The sequence below is a fragment of the Scyliorhinus canicula genome, chromosome 6 (genome assembly GCF_902713615.1).
Source record: "Scyliorhinus canicula chromosome 6, sScyCan1.1, whole genome shotgun sequence".
Lineage (NCBI taxonomy): Eukaryota > Metazoa > Chordata > Chondrichthyes > Carcharhiniformes > Scyliorhinidae > Scyliorhinus > Scyliorhinus canicula.
In genome coordinates this window covers 165516225-165532948 of record NC_052151.1, presented here as the reverse complement: position 1 = coordinate 165532948, position 16724 = coordinate 165516225, and the positions used below count along the sequence as shown (strand labels likewise).

Genomic DNA, 16724 nt, shown 5'->3' with positions numbered 1-16724 from the left:
ACAGTATAAATATCTCCCACCTTCTATGTCTTTTAGCTTTGACAAAGGGTCATCTGGACTCAAAATGTTAGGTTTTTTTCTCCCCCGATAGATGCATAACGTTTCGAGTCCAGGTGACCCTCTGTCAAAGTTAAAAGACCTGCTGAGTTTTTCCAACATTTTCTCTTTTGGCCCCTGATAGACTGACTTTGTAAAGGACTGTACAATATTACCCCCATTGGTGTTTCTGTCCTATTGTGCATAGTTAACTGTTAATAACCTGTGGTGTACATATGTGCTGAGGAAATAAATGGGAGAGGGGTATGGTACCTTGACCCCCTTCAAGGGGCGACCTTTCAGGTCATGTGGGAGTGTGCAAACCCGAACTAGTGGGGTAAAAGTGCAGAGCCTTGGGAGCAGGGTTCCGGGCAGTGCTCTGTGCCGTACATAGCAAAACTTAATACCCTCTGTTATATAAGACTCCTCAGTGATATCTCGTGCTGTTACAAAGCTGCATGAAAAATATAGTGGTGACGATTTCACGCTGTCAGAGCGAGCGATTGTTCAAACAACAGATGATATTTAGTCACATTGGATGCAATTGATTACTTTTACCAGTATTTACTTACAGTTCAAAGGCAGCAAGACAGAGTGGTAAGGTTCTTCCTCTCCTCGGAATCCTAAAAGGAGATGGTAATTTGAATGAATTATTGGCTAAATCATGCTCCCTCCTTTACAAGATGTATCCCACACACTGAAAATAGATCAAACTATGTTTCTTCTGAAACTCACGTTTGACAATGACAGTGGCACTGGTTGTTGCCTCTCCATGAATGTTAAAAGCCAAGGCAGTGTACTGAGCAGTGTCATTGATGCTGCATCTGAAAACAAAAAAGGTCATCTTAGTAGCATCACACCAACGTGAGACCCTCAGTAACAATAACAAGCACATATTTTAATAGTCCTCCACATGCGCATTTTCAAACAAAATCTAACAATAATTTGCACAAAAGGTCTATTGGTTAGATGACCAAAATCTTGGTCAGGCATAGGTTTCGAGGAAGGAAGAAAGAAGTGGGGACTGAGGTGGAGGGCTTTATGGAGAGAATTCACGAGAATTCCCAGCGGACAAAACTTGCAATGGTGGGGCCATTAAAACCGGGAGCGCTCAAGAAACCACAATTAGGCGAACGCAGATACCCCGGAGGGTTGTGGGGCTGCAGGTAAGAAGGGGTTTGAAAGCAAGGATGAGAATTTTAAAAACAAGTCATTGCTTGACTGGGGTCAAATGTAGGTTAGTGAGCACAGGGTGACAGAGGAACAGGACTTGGTGTGAGTTAAGGCTTGGGTAGTTTCCCTCAAGTTTACAACCCCAGCTTTAAATCATTTTCTATTAAAAGATACAGAAGAAAAGAGAGCAAGAAAAAAATGGCTAGATTTTAACTATTCTACATGGCAGAAAGCAGGCCAGTGAAGGGTCAGCCCAAATAGGAGGATTCACTTGCCCCACTGATCCTGTAATCTTCCTTCTGTGTCTTGATCTTAACCTGCTCTTTTGAGCTGGAAGCAGAACACGTGCGGGAAGGAATTGGGATCCTGCAGTCAATGTGCAGATCAGATCTGATGATGTCGTCAGGACTCTGAGCTGTAATTTTAATCAAAGCCCTGAGCAGAGGAGAAGGATGGGGGGTTGGGGTAGGGGGTGGTGGCGGTGTGCTCAAGCTGCAGCATCAGTCCTTTCACCATCAGGCACAACTTTCTGGGAGTTGGAGCCTTAGCCAGAAGGACACCGCCGGGCCTTGCAAGAAAAGTTAGGCCTCCCATGAACCAGGCTCTCCTGCGTCCCGCAATCACAGCCCACAATGTTTCTTGGCCCTCAGACAACACCACGCCTCATCAATCATGGCCAGAGCCTACATGAATTGCGAGGGACATTTCCCATGGGGCACCCCCCAACTGTAGCTTCCAGACTGATTGTCATGTGGGAGTCCACATACTTCCATTTCCTTGAGGTCCAACAATTGGGATTGGGAAACCCATCCCTGGCCTCATCAGCTTTTTATCCATGACTGTACTGCCCTGCTTAATACTGGGGCCTTCTTGCCAATTTAGGTAACTCCAACATCGAGATTAAACCCCACAAATCAGTGAAATATTTCCATTTAACCTGCCTTTTAAGGACATGCAAGGAGATCCCAGGGATTAGTTAGCTTGTGGTATTTCTGTCCATCAGTCATTGGGTTTCTGTAATTTTGTATTTGTTGACTTGGGCTTGAGTTATCTCAATTTATTGTATACTGATTGAAAGTTTCTGCAACCATAAATGGTTTCCTTTGGACAGCTAAAACTGCATTTGCAAACTTACAACAGGCAGTTTTTGGAAGTGTGTCTTCACACTTTGCAGGGATGCTCCACATGGATGTCAATATCTCCCAGGATTCCTTTGGAACTATCCACTTTGAATAGGAAAATTGCCAGTGTCATTACATTGTTCTGGAAGGGTGGGATAGAACCTCTAGCAAACTGTTGTTGACCCCTTTCCAGTCCATAGTCAATTTGCTTATTGCAATAGATTAGTGTTTTTAATTTATTCAATAGTTTAATTTTTAAATTATTTTAAGCCGAAACTGTTAATTGATTTCCATGTTGAAGATAATGAGGGATGATGAGAAAACTCACACTATCTCTTTCCCCCTTTATCAATTTAGCAGGCTAATTACATTTAATGCTCTAGTTGTATCTCTCAAAGCTCCATAGATATTTGTCAGACATAAAATTTGGGAACAAAAATTCAGGACTTGTAGATATTAGTGAGTCACAGTCCAGGCTGGATCCAAGGAGACTTTGCTCAGGTCAATTAACCTCAGTCGGGAAAACATGTGGCCTGCTACAATGGTTTCCTTCAAACCTGGACAAAGGAGATAATAGTAAGACAGAGAGAGGGAAATTAGTTTGGCCAAGAAGCCAATGTGGTGGGAGTTGTTTGCTAACAACCAAACCCCCCCCCCCCCCAATCCCTCCCCTCAAAGATGAAGGCCCAAGGCTCAATGGAAATTGAGCCTCGTGTATATGAATACAGCTGCAGGTGGTGGTGGGGCAATCTCAATGCACACTCTAAGCTCTGGAATATGCAGCCAGCTCTGATGCCAAGCTGACCTACAGGCAAGTCCTGGAAAGGGAAGGAAGCAGGTGGATATAAGCACAGGCAAGCAAGCAAACAACTGTCCTCAAGTGAAGCCGGATAGAGCATAGCAATTTGTCACCCAGCCTTCTGGTCACTATGCAGTGTACGGGTTTCTCAGAATTATGCTGTGCCTTTCACAGTCAAAAGCCTACTGACTCAGTATTAGGTCCTTGTATGGTCACTCAGGTCAAAGCACCCATGGAAGGATAAGCCAAGAACCAATGTCTTCAGGAGCGAAGAGGAAAAAAAAATATCCATTTAGTCCAAAATACTGTGCTGACACACGATACTATCAACTTTTATTAAAGTCAAGCCATTGTCCAGAATCATTCAAAACAAAGTAGAAAAATTATCTTTTAAAATAAATGTTCGGCAGGATTCTCTGTCCACCAGCCGCGTTTTCCGGGGCAGCAGGTATCCGGATTCTCTGTTCCCACCACCTGCCAATGGGATTTCCCACTGTGGCCACCCCACGCTGCCGGGGCGTGCGGCCAGCGCAATGGAAAATCCCGCCGGCGGAGAATCCAGCCAAACTGTTAAAGGGTTCCATCTGCATGAACACGTGTTCTGTGAATAACTCATCATTTATTCACTAATACGTCAGATTATTTAAATGATCATTAGTTGACTGTGGCTTCAACACAATTAAGAATAATTCATGGCTTTTCTAGCACTTTGCCTCTACAGATTAATAACACTTTGCCACACATTATTCATTTTCATAAGCCGCTGCCCCATTAAAGTCAGAGTATCAAAATAACTTCACAGAAAATCCCAAGGCTTGCAGCCTGGAATCCTACCCTGCCATCCAGTTCCGAAATGTAAGACCGATCCCAGGGTGAGAAAATGGATGATAATAAATGACTAAAATAATATTTGAGCTAAAATAATAGTCACAGCATCAGACAATGAAGCACAAGTCATTAATCTGTACTTCACATTTCCAGAAGACACGAATGTACCAACAAAAAGCTTCAATTGAGAATGACATAGACACTGGGCTGGATTCTCCGCCGCCACCAGGAGCACAGTTCCAAATGTGGCAGAGATTCCAGCATCAGGCGAAAAAAAACAGTTTAGCGCCCGTGCCAGCGGGAAGATACAAAATGCAAATCAATAATATCCATTTGCATCCTATTAACAGGCCAGGCACCGGGGGCGGGATTCTCTGATCCGGAGGCTGAGTGTTGATGCCGTCATAAACGCCATCGCGTAAACGACCGGCACGTACCCGTGCATGCACGGTAGTTTCCTTCCTGCGCAGGCCCTGATGCAACATGGCGGAGATCTACAGAGGCCGGCGCGGAGTAAAAGAGGCTCCCACCAGGAGAGGCCAGCCGCGATCGGTAGGCCCCAATCGCAAGCCAGGCCACGGTGGAGGCTCCCCCTACCAGGCCGCCCCCCCACAGGTTGGACGAGGTCCCGTCGGGTAAGACCACGTGTGAACAGCGACAGCGGGACTCGGGCTATCTTGGCAGCTACTCGGCCCATCCCGTGTGGAGAATCGCGGGGGGTGCATAGAGCGCCCCCCGAGTGGCGCCACGCCGGCCCTGCCGGCGTCAATGCGTCAGGGCGGTGTCGCATGAATCGCGCCCGGCCCGGCGAGTCACCAACCAGGCCCCGGGGTCAGAGAATCCCATCCCATATTCTCCAAGCCCATGTGATTCTTTAGGCCAAGAATCACGTGGGCGAGATTTGGTGCTGGCTCTGATAAGCATGTACCTGACACGGTGGACCAAGGGAGTAATTCTTTAAGAGAGTTGCCCCAAAGTCAATCGGAAGGCACCCTCCCCCACACAATGCACTACCTGCCCAGCCCCATCAGATCCCCCAGACCCCCCCCCCCCCCCCGCCCAATCAGAGACCCCCTAATTAAAGAGATCCCCATGAAAATATTGGCCCAGAGTTTACTGGTGCAGGGCATCTCACATCATGACCCATCAGTTGAATATTTTTCCTCACCGTTCAGCTCAAAACGTTTAAATTTAAATCACATCATTAAAAGTGTCCTGTCATCATTAATTACCATCACTAACTTTCTGCAAGGAGTTTGATTTACACTAATGGCGTCAATGTTTCTTGACCCTCACAGGGAGGTCATCCATGTAAATCAGGCAGCCACCTGAGTGAAGGATAACTGATGGGGTATCTCTTCCTTGTCACAAACTGCTGGGCTAGTCAAGTAAGACTAATGGTGCGCGCATTAAACTTACCATTATTTTTCCAGCTCATTCGGGCCCACATCAGTAATGCAAGAATTAAATGTCTTATTTAAATGTCTTATTTTCTTTTCGTGTGCTGCATGTGGCAGATCATAGAATCGCTAAATTTATTTTTACATAAGCAAGAATTAAGAGCTTATGTATCAGATATTTTTGAAAGTTATAAACCAGGCACAGAAAAAACAGAATTAGAAAGGTTTCAAATCACCAACTTAACATGGCCTTAGTAACAAGATGATAGCCAAAAGAACCTAATCTGCTATGAAGGAGCAGAGATCCAATCGCAGACAGCTCAGCATTTTGGTGAAGGCAGCTGTGATTGACCAGAGCTTCAGCGCAAATGAGGAAAGCAGATGACCTCATTCATCTATATCAGGTGGAACAGAACAGTGTAACGCAATCTCAGGAAACTCAGCTGTCAATCAAAGTGGCACTTCCAAAACTGATAATAATTGTCATCCTGTTGACCTGGACAGCGGATGACTTTACAGTCTTTACAATGATGGAAGGTAAAGCGTCAGTGATTCACACTGATGGTCATTAACACTGTCCTTTTCTTTGCTGGCTAGATGATTGAATCTAACAGCCAGAGGTTATAACAAATCAGTCAGACATCCAATCCATACAACATTAGAACATGTCTCATTGCCAGGATTTCACTTTCATGACGTTTAGGGTTTTAAGGAAAGAAACAGTTTAGGGTTTTAAGGAAAGAAACAGTTTGTGAGCAAAAGTAAAGCAATGCAAGAGCAATAAATTGTTAAGCTAAAAAACAGTATTAAAAAATAACCAGGGTATGAAGGGGGTCAATGTGTATGGTTTGGGGAGTGTGAATGGATGTGTATATATGTGTGAAACCGAAGACTAGGTGTAGGGCTCATGCCCACTCACTCACTCAGTCACTCTCATGCACCTGCTCTCACTCACTCTCTCACACTTACTCATCCACTCTCATATTCACTCTCATTCTCACTCATTCAATGCACTCTCCAAATTGCAAATTGCAACAGAGTCCCATGACGAGGGTTTAGCATGGTGTTTCCCAGTGTTCGGAGCTCCGAGAAACACCATGCTATCTATCGGGACTTTGTTGCATTTTGGTGCCTCAGCAGGGAACACCCCACCAAGGCTGCATGTAGTCCCGTTTCCTGCACTGAGGAGCTCCGCTCCCCAGAATTCCTCAGTGCAGGAAGAGATCAGGACACCATTTTCAAATGGCGTCCCCCATTTCTAGACACCATCCCCCTTGATGTGACCTCTAATCCCCCCCCCCCCCCCCAAAAAACATCTATAATGGGGTCATCCACCTCAGCTCATACAGGCAGGGCATCCCCGGACCCAATCCCCACTGAAGGAAAAATTACAGCCTGGCACTGACTCTGCCAGCTCAACACCTTGACAGTGCCACACTGGCACCAGGGTGCTAGGTTGGCAGTGCCAAGGTATCCAGGTGGCAACAGAGTACCATCCTGCCCAGAGGGGAGCTACCTGGGGGCCTCCAATCCCGTGGGAGACCCCACAAGTGTCCCATTTGTGGGAGGGATTCAGATCGCGCGAGATCGCGTTTGATCTTGTGAGGCATGATGAGCTCGGTAGATCCCAGAGGAATCTCCCAGAACCTACCGGCCGCATCATGCCAACCTTTAGGTGCAACAAGGCAGGTTGATCATGCCTTCAATCTCCCACTTGCATCAGTAAGCACCCAAAGCCACAACTTCTCCCAACTGGTGCTCCATAACGTCTCGCCTATGGGCCTCGCAGCCATCTATTCCTCAAAGTGGCCCCAGCTCACTGTTCCCCCTCGGTTCGACATCCAGTTCACTGCTTCCCCCAGGCATAATTCTCTGGCTCTCTCCTTCCCCAGAGCCCCTCTCTCAATTCCATTGCTTTCCCTGGTCCCCTCTCTCCATTTCATTGCTTCCTCTAGGCTCCGCTCTCCTGCTCACTCAGGATCCACTAGCCAACTGGTTGGTCTTCCAGAAGTAAGCAAAAATCCTGAGGTCTCTATTTAATCCGAGAGCCACCATTAAATCACAATGGGTTTGGGGATAATGGGCGTTTGGCTTATTACTATTCTAACTGACATCCTGCCACAGGTGGCCAGGAATCCTGCATTGGTCTCTTCCATCCTCCAACTTAATTTGGGGAGGTTTTCCATCGCCTGAAGCCAGATGCGGAACCATCCCACAATTAAGTGCGCCCAACCACCACGTTTCCCGCTGTGATGTGCTGCATTAAATCCAGTCCAGTACATAAAAAGAATAAGGAGGCAATTGAAACAAACTAGGACAATTTTAAGTGGGGCAAAGGGTCCTCAAATCCTTGAAGCTTGCAGGACAAGTTGAGAAGGCTGTTAAATGTATGGGAATCTTGGCTTATTAGCTAGAGAAATAAAGTACAAAAGAAAGTGAGTAATGCAATACCTCTATATAATAGTAGTTAGGCCTCAGTTGGAAAAATATGTTCAGTTCTGGGAACTAGACTTCAGGAAGGGTTAAAGCCTTGGAGAGGGTGCATAAGCAATTTACTAGACTAACTGCAGGGATGTCAGTCTTCAGTTATGTGGAGACACAGAAGAAGCTGCTGTTGTTATTCTTAGAGCAATGACGGTTTAGAGGAAATTTGATAGAATTATTCAAGGTCATAAACAGTTTTGATAGGGTAAAGAAGGCAAAACTATTTTCCAGTGGGAGAAGGGTCAGTAACCAAAGGACATGTTTAAGGCAACTGGCAAAATCAACAGATGACAAGAGGAACGTAGCGTATTGTCGTGACTGGAATGAACTGCCTGAAAGGCGATAGAGGCAGATTCAAAGCTCTGCCGATAGCTAGTACAAGACAAATGGGCTGAAAGGCCTCCTTTTATGCAGTATCTTTCTACGGTTCAATGGAAACACAATACAAATCACAATCATGGTTACCACGACCTCTTGAACTTCCTTTTCTATTTCTATTTGAACTCACCGGTTAATCGCCAAAGAGTGAACTCCGTAGTAGCTATCCATCCTGTACTTGACTGGGTCACTTGTTTGATCAATGTAGACATCATCTTTATACCTTCCAGTAAAAGACAAATAAGTCAGAGAAACTATTTCTGGATAAAGACAAGAGATTAACACCAATGTAAATTTATTTAAGTCAGAATGAGTAAGGAGATATTTGGCCCCAATGATATTTTTGACCCCACCCAATTTCATTTATTAACACATGATTGGGATTATAGATTTCCTATACTGTAACAGTAACTGTACTTTAAAAAGTACTTAGTTGGCTGCAAAACACTTTGGGACATCCTGAAATCATGAAATGCAATACATATGCAAGTTTTTGGATGGGTCGCCCTACCCACCGACAAGATCTCTTCCCCCCGCCCCCCCCCCCCCCCCCCCCCCCTGCAGAGGGTTTCTTGGCAGTGGGCAATGCAAATGGCCATTGATTTCAGCAGGACCAAAAGTCCTGCCGGCTGCCAATGACAAGCTGCCGCCACCATGGAAAAACACGCCGCGGTGGGGAGCATGAAATCCCAGCCTTTATTTTTAGATTAAATGACTTACATTTGCTAAATTCAATGAGCAGGAGTATAAAAATTTGCTCAATGATTGGTGTAAGTGATTACACTTTTCATATGGGATCGAAATGTTGCCATGTAATTTTAGATGAGATGAAATTAAGTTGTCTAATATGTTAAATGGTTCTATGCTTTCATTAGTATAAAAGACAAATAAATTTCATGCAAACTCAACCAGAAATGCATTTACTGACCATGTTTAACATGCAAGATGTCCCAAGGTGCTTCACAAATAAGCAGAAAGAAATAGAAAATGAAAATGGAACCAGGGAGCTGGAAATTGGAAGCAATGACCAAACGGCTTTGACAAACAGATGGGTTCTAAGAAGGGTCATGAAGGAGAAACGGCAGGTAGAGACAGATTGGCTTAGGAAAGGACTGAGGTTTCTGAAGGCTCTGTCAACATGCATTGCATAAATAACAAGCAGATAAATGTATTTATTATTTTATATCGCACCGCCTGATGTTGGACAGGTAAAGTCCTCATCCGAAGATACAAAGTAATAGCAGGAATGGGCCATTTGGTTCCTTGAGCCTGCTCTGCCATTCAAAGAACAACAAAGAACAAAGAAAAGTACAGCACAGGAACAGGCCCTTCGGCCCTCCAAGCCTGTGCCGACCATGCTACCCATCTGAACAAAACCCCCCACCCTTGCAGGGACCATATCCCTCTATTCTCATCCTGTTCATGAGTTTGTCAAAATGCCCCTTAAAAGTCACGATCATATCTGCTTCCACTACCTCCCCCGGCAGCGAGTTCCAGGCTCCCACAAACCTCTGTGCAAAAAACTTGCCTCGTACATCTCCTTTAAACCTTATCCATTGCACCTTAAAACTATGCCCCCTAGTAATTGACTCTTCGACCCTGGGAAAAAGCTTCTGACTATCCACTCTGTCCATGCCCCTCATAGTCTTGTAGACTTCTATTAGGTCACCCCACCAGCAGTGCACCCAACCCCGCGGGTTTCCCTATAGCGTGGGATAGCCACAATGGGAAATCCCATCGGCCGGCTGCCAGAACGGAGGATCCCGTTGCCGCAAGGGCATTCCATGCAGGATGACAGCTGGCAGACCGAAGAATCCCACCCCTATCTTTGAAAGCACAACATGATTGTCCCCTTCCCTATCAGTAAAGAGCGCGTTTCCCAATGTTGGACATCGAGAACATCATTAAATAAATTTACATATAATTATCAGGTCTATACTCGAGAATCATCCCTTGATGTCGAAATGTCCATCCATGGTGGCATGATAGCCGGGTGGCATGAAGCATAACTGGTCTCTGAAAGCATGTACTAGCTAGAAGTAGTTCCGGGGAGCTCAGATGATTGCCGTGCTCAAGGAGAAGAGGATTATGCCCAAGTCCCTAGTTTGTTTTCAGAGGAAAGGAATAAAATAATTCATCACATATGAAGTCATTTGGGATGCTTCGAAAAGACACAAAACTCAAGATGATTAAAGTTCCTTCTCTGCCATTACTTAAAATCAAATCTAATGGTTGGCACATGCACTGCCAACAGTCAGTAATACCTAGAAGTAGGTGCCCCAAAAGGTGATGTCTAAAATTATTATGTAGGCCAACATGAACAGGGCTGTTCATTCACAAGAATAAGTGGGCTGGTTTGCATTAATATTCGTACCACATACTTGGAAATCTCCTAACTGACAGTTAACTAGACAGAATCTATGTCTGTCTATGTGCTGAGCTACCAGTCACCACTCCAATCATGTGGGCAGCACACTTACCACTTTGGCTGGGCAATGCAATCGCTCTGCCCGCTGCCCACTCAAAGACCAAAATCATGGCTGGTGAGTTACTTTTAAAGTGTGAAACTGTTATTAGCTAAGCGCAGTAAACAACTAGTGAACATAGCAAGTAAGATCTCTGTAAAAAGCAAATAATTCATCTTTGTTCTGGTGGTTAAGGTGTGTCTGCTCGTAGGTAAACTCCCAGTTCTTCTCCATTTGAAATGGAGTCTCACCTGAAAGACACCATTTGTGAAAATATGCCACTGCTTGTGTACTGCACTGAAGCAGCCATTGGATTATGGCCTTGAAATACACGGAGTTGGGGAAGGCTATAAGGGTCAGTTCTGTTTGAGCTGGGGGGAGGGGGATATCAAAAATGAACCACTCCGACTCTGCTAAAATTCTGCCTCAGTTTGATCCAAATCTTGAAACTCCAAAGTGGAGATAGGGATTTTTGATCTGGTATTTCATCCTGTGTTAATGTGGAGTGTTCGGAAAGTCTGTAGACTTTCCTGAGAAATCCCTTCCTAAATGATGCTGGGGAAGACATATCTCAAGGCTTCATGGGAGTCGTCTGAAGGACCCAAACCTTTACTCCAGTAAATTAATGGGATTTGCAGCCTACTTAGATCTCTGAGGGACTGTGCTCTCCCTTGAAAGTACCAATTGGTTATGGTCAGGACACACTGCTGAAGCACCCTGACGAGTGTCAGCAGTCCATCTCAGCTAGACCAATGACCCTGTCTCCAGAATGTTGGATTATGTCTCTGGAATTAGACAAGGGTGCTAATATCCAATACATGCCAGCGGTGCAGGAACCAGGCATTTCCAGGCTCAAAAAGGCTTTGGAGTGGAACTTGAACTCAACTTTCTAATCTGAGGCAGCATTCCTCCAAATGGAGTCAAACTGACACCTAAAAAATGTAGAACATCCATAATTCGCACAACAATTAAATCTAAGAGAAGCATGCAAATTTCAAGATGTTGATTAATGACAATGCTCAACTTTAGTACAATTTCAAGTGACAATTGGTAGAATGAAGTAAATCCCATTCTGTAGCTCAGCAGGCATGCAATGAATAAGTAGACTCTGGGCATTCAGTTGCAAGTCGTAATTCCAGAAAAGGGTGCAGTCCATGTCATAAAACCATCAATGGAGGATTTGATTACTTCACTAGGAAACCAAAGCCTCACGCGGAATCAGGGATCAATGTATCCTGTAAATACATTCCTTGACAAACTAAAATTAAATAAGACCCAGTAACATATTTATGATCTATTGAGCCGTAGATAATGGTTGAAGAATGGTGTAAATTGGTCAGAAGGTAGAGCCTGGGGATAGAGACGAGCTGATGTTCACCAGTGATCGGGGGTAACCAGTAATCAGAGTAATCACTTTGCACCTTTGCTTTGGTATCTTATTTGGTCAAGATTGTAAGAGTTAAATTCTAATCAGTAAAGTTCACAGTAAAGCTTCATGACTTCATACTACTTTTCAGTTGTGCTATTTTAAGCAGGCATTAACCTGATTATCTTAAGTAATGCTTAATGCCTGCATAAAAATAGCACGGACAGGAATGTAGCACAAGCACATTAAGCATTCAAAGATGAACTTCAGCAACTGGAATGTAGCCTTGTATGTCTCAGCTCAATGCTTTATTAAACATGAATATTTATCAGCATTATTACTAACACAGCGATAGAGATTGCAGGGTGTGCGCGCACCAGCTGTATATTAGACATACAGATGGCAGGTGGTTTGTTTAATTGTCACAAGTCAATTTAAGAAACCTGAAGGACTTGAATGTGATATTTTTAAACTTTATAATCAACTTTTTCAGTTAAGAAATTTTGTTGTCAGAAATCTTTTACAATTCATTTTTTTCCAAGTAAGGAACAATTTGGCGTTGCCAATCCACTTACTCTGCACAACTTTGGGTTGTGGGTGTGAGACCCACGCAGACATGAGGAGAATGTGCAAACTCCACACAGACAGTGACCCGGGGCCGTGATCGAACCCAGGTCCTCGGTGTCGTGAGGCAGCAGTGCTAACCACTGCGTTACCTTGCCACCCGTTATCAGAAATATGACTACAGTCTGCAATTACACTGATTGCGAATGGCTGACATTAATATATCTGAAGCAACAAACAACAACAATAACTTTACACAGCGCTTTTAATGTAGTGACCTGTCCAGGGGACAGTCAGACATTAGCGCTGAATCAAAGAAGGATACATTAGGAGAGCAAATATTTGGTCAAAGAAGTAGGTTTAATGAAGTGTATTAAAGAAGGAGGAAGAGCTAGAGAGGCAGAGATGTTAAAAAAGGGAATTTCAGAGTTTCAGCTCTGAAATTTGTGAATGGTAGTCATGATGTGGAGATGCCGGCGTTGGACTGGCGTTGGAAGTCTTACAATAGCAGGTTAAAGTTCAACAGGTTTGTTTCGAATCACTAGCTTTCGGAGCACTGCTCCTTCCTCAGGTGAATGAAGAGGTGGGTTTCAGAAACATATATATAGACAAAGTCAATGATGCAAAACAATACTTTGAATGCGAGTCTTTGAAGGTAATTAAGTCTACAGGTCCAGAAGGTACAGCAACCTCCAGTTGCTCCATCTTGACCTATAGACTTAATTACCTGCAAAGACTCGCATTCAAAGTATCATATTGCATCTTTGACGTTGTCTGTATATGTTTCTGGAACCCACCTCTTCATTCACCTGAGGAAGGAGCAGTGCTCTGAAAGCTAGTGATTCGAAACAAACCTGTTGGACTTTAACCTGGTGTTGTAAGACTTCTTACTATAAATGTCAAAGTATTACTGCAGCTTTGGAATGGGGGATACACAAGAGACCAGAATTGTAGGAATACAAAGGAGGAGGTTACAAAGATAGAGAGAATCATAGCGAGATTTAAGCATGAGGATGAGAATTTAAAAATCAAACCATTACCATGCTGGGAGTCGATGTATGTCAGTGATTATAGGTATGATGGATAAATGAAACTTAGTGCACGCTAAAACAGAAGAATATTGCTGAGTATTTGCAGTGGGGATTCACACCCTGTGATGAATATCTGCTGTGGGGTGTCAAGGTCAATCAGTAACGTCCACTTCAATGGTTCCAATCTAACCCAGGGTATGCAACCAACAGGATTACTTACAGATGTATAGAGAGGCAGTGGCCAAGGAGGTTGCGGAATTTATATATAATTTTTAGAGGTGATCTGTGTCAAGAAAACAAATCGTAAATTTTCTATTTAAAATAGACTGCAAATTGGATTTTGATACAGCGTATATCTAGCCAGCCAGTTAGAGTGTGCATGTTCCATACAGTATATATGTGACTTCATTTTAAAAGTTGCTTCTGGCATGGTCCTCCTGCATGAATTCAACATTTGCCAACACGGAACAAAATTTCACCCCAATTACAAATTAAAATAATGAGCAAAGCAAGCAAGTGTTCTTTAGCTTGAACCTATGAACACACATTTTCAGTGCACAATGTCAATATGACTTACCATCTGACTAACGGAGTGGGAAATCCTTGAACAGTGCAAAACAATTTTACAAAGGATTTCTCCCAAACTGTGTGGGACCTTAACCGGACAAGAAATTCAGGAGCACGGCATATGGAATCCTCACGGACATGCCTTTGCACAGATGTTCTTTCCTCTTCCTGTTTTAACAGATTTCATTAAAAGAGGTTGATTAAAACTGTCTCAGGCAAATGCAACAAACTGTCAACTGAGGCTGCCAGTGGACTTGTCAAACTGATAACTTACCATCCTCCTGAGAGCCAGCATATCTGTCCGCTCGTGGGCAGACCTTCTGAGCCTCTCAATCTCAGCTTCCATCTTCCATAATTTGGTGCCATAAAGAAATGTTCTTGCTTTCGGCTTGACGTGTTCCACTTCACCCTCTCTGTCAATCAGAAAAAAAGAATGACCTTTTCTAAAGTTCTGTCTGAACACAACCTTTCCAAGATTACATTGGTTTATAAGCAAAACATCAAGCTGGCATTACTCTGCTCACATATAGATGGTCACTGCCCGACAGGTTCCAGTCTGAGGCTGCTAAGAGGCTGCTACTGCTTCTTGTACTGCCAGCTCCCATGTGATCTTTGTGTTTCTCAGTGGTATGCAAACATTGATTGGTTTTACAATTGGCACATACTTGACCACTTGGTTACTTTTTATAGTTCACTTTGTGCTGATTACAATTAGAATGTAACCAATGGAAAGCTAGAATAGCACAAGATTATTGCTGGGCATTGTCTCATACCTACATCTAAAATGCACTTGAAAATCACAGAAAAACAAATAATGTACCATTTCAGAGTTTGTGCATACTCTACTGCTGGAAACTCATCTTCTCTTTCTCAATTTGTGCATAAGAAACTTTTGCATCTTTGAGAGAATTCTACACATGTAAATAACTGAAATAGCTAATCCAGTAAATCAATTTACATTAAAATTTTATTTTCAAACCTGTCAGCAAAATCTTATCTACTATTAAATAATTTCATAGCTTAAAAATGGACAAAATGATCAATTTTCAAACAGCATGCACCTCCAGATTAACCTCCCTCCTCCTATAGGTGATGGCACGCAGACCCCTGAATGCTCTACACTCTCTGATACAAGCAGCCATCAGTTGTACTTAAGCTGAAATAACAAAGCCGGGTGATTGTGGGACACTGCTCCTTGCATAAAGTCTCTGCCAAAGAGAGAATCGGGTCAATTTTAAGAGACTACAATTTTACCATCCGTCGTTCTGTTAAACAAGGATCCAGGAGTGTAGCCCTCATGGCCATTTCCACTCTGCAACTATCAGGCTCCCTATCGGGCACTCAGCTATGTCATGTGAAGACATGTCTGAATGATGGGCGAGATGAAACGGCCTCGTCGTCCCCGACTTGGTGACGCGACGAGGCCATTGAATCTCGCGAGAGGCCTCTCGCAAAATTCGCAATGCTCAAAACGCCTCGGGAAATTTAACTAAATCTCTGGATTTCTCACGATCTGGATCTTGCTCTCGTTGGGCGTGATCCAGATTAACATATTTAACTGAACCATTCAGTTCCTTCAAATATGTCTGCGCCATATTCTTCTAGAACTTGGGAACTAACAGCCTCGCCTGGGAGACCTCACCACGGCATCGTTTAGCACTGGTTCCCACAAACATGGACCAGGTGTAACAGCACCTTGGGGGGGGGGGGGGGGGGGGTCTCCCAGGCCATTAGAGACCCCTGGGTGGTTGAGCTCAGGGTAGAGTGGTACACTCCCACTCCTGCTGACAAATGGGCACCATGGCACTGCCAGCCTGGCACATTTGCAATGCCACCCTGGTGGCATGGGTGCCAGGTTGCCCATGCCAAGGATTGGGACCATGGGTATATTGCCCTCAAGGGGTGGGATTGGGTGGCGGGGGGGGGGGGGTGCTGAAGGACCCTGTAAGAGGCAGGTTGGGTGCAGTGGGAGATTGCGGAGGCCATGTGGGGTGGCTGAGTGGGGTCAAAAGATCAGGGCCGGGATTCTCCTCTACCCGGCGGGCGGGGGGGTCCCAGTGTGTCGGAGTGGCGTGAACCACTCCGGCATCGGGCCGCCCCACTTCCGCACCTTTAGGGGGCCACGCCCTCACATTGAGGGGCTAGGTCCACGCCGGAGTGGTTCCCGCTCTGCCGGCTGGCGTGAACGGCTTTTGGCGCCACGCCAGCCGGGGCCGAAAGGACTTCGCCGGCCGCTGTAAGTAAGCGAATGCGCCAGAGCGTCAATGGCTGCTGGCGTCATACTGCCGCTTGTGCAGGGGAGGGGTTTTCTTCCGCCTCCGCCATGGTGAAGACCATGGCGAAGGCAGAAAAAAAAGAGTGCCCCCATGGTACAGGCCTGCCCGCCGATCGCTGGGCCCCGATCACGGGCCAGGCCACGGTGGGGGAAACCCCCGGGGTCAGATCTGCTCCTGCCGGTAAGGTAGGTGGTTTAATCCACGCCGGCAGGAGAGGCTCGTCAGCGGCGGGACTT

The 16724-nt window shown here is 44.9% G+C and overlaps 1 protein-coding gene across 1 annotated transcript in view; it reads right to left on the bottom strand.

Annotated features, from left to right (window-relative positions):
* myom2b (myomesin 2b) overlaps nucleotides 1–16724 on the bottom strand; it is a 141864-nt gene that overhangs the window by 103601 nt on the left and 21539 nt on the right. Inside the window, exons 4-8 of the mRNA XM_038800416.1 lie at nucleotides 14487–14625; nucleotides 14223–14380; nucleotides 8350–8442; nucleotides 772–860; nucleotides 609–659 (exon numbers count right to left, since the gene is read on the bottom strand). Of these exons, the coding sequence (XP_038656344.1) occupies nucleotides 609–659; nucleotides 772–860; nucleotides 8350–8442; nucleotides 14223–14380; nucleotides 14487–14625 (530 nt within the window). The remainder of the gene's footprint in view (nucleotides 1–608; nucleotides 660–771; nucleotides 861–8349; nucleotides 8443–14222; nucleotides 14381–14486; nucleotides 14626–16724) is intronic.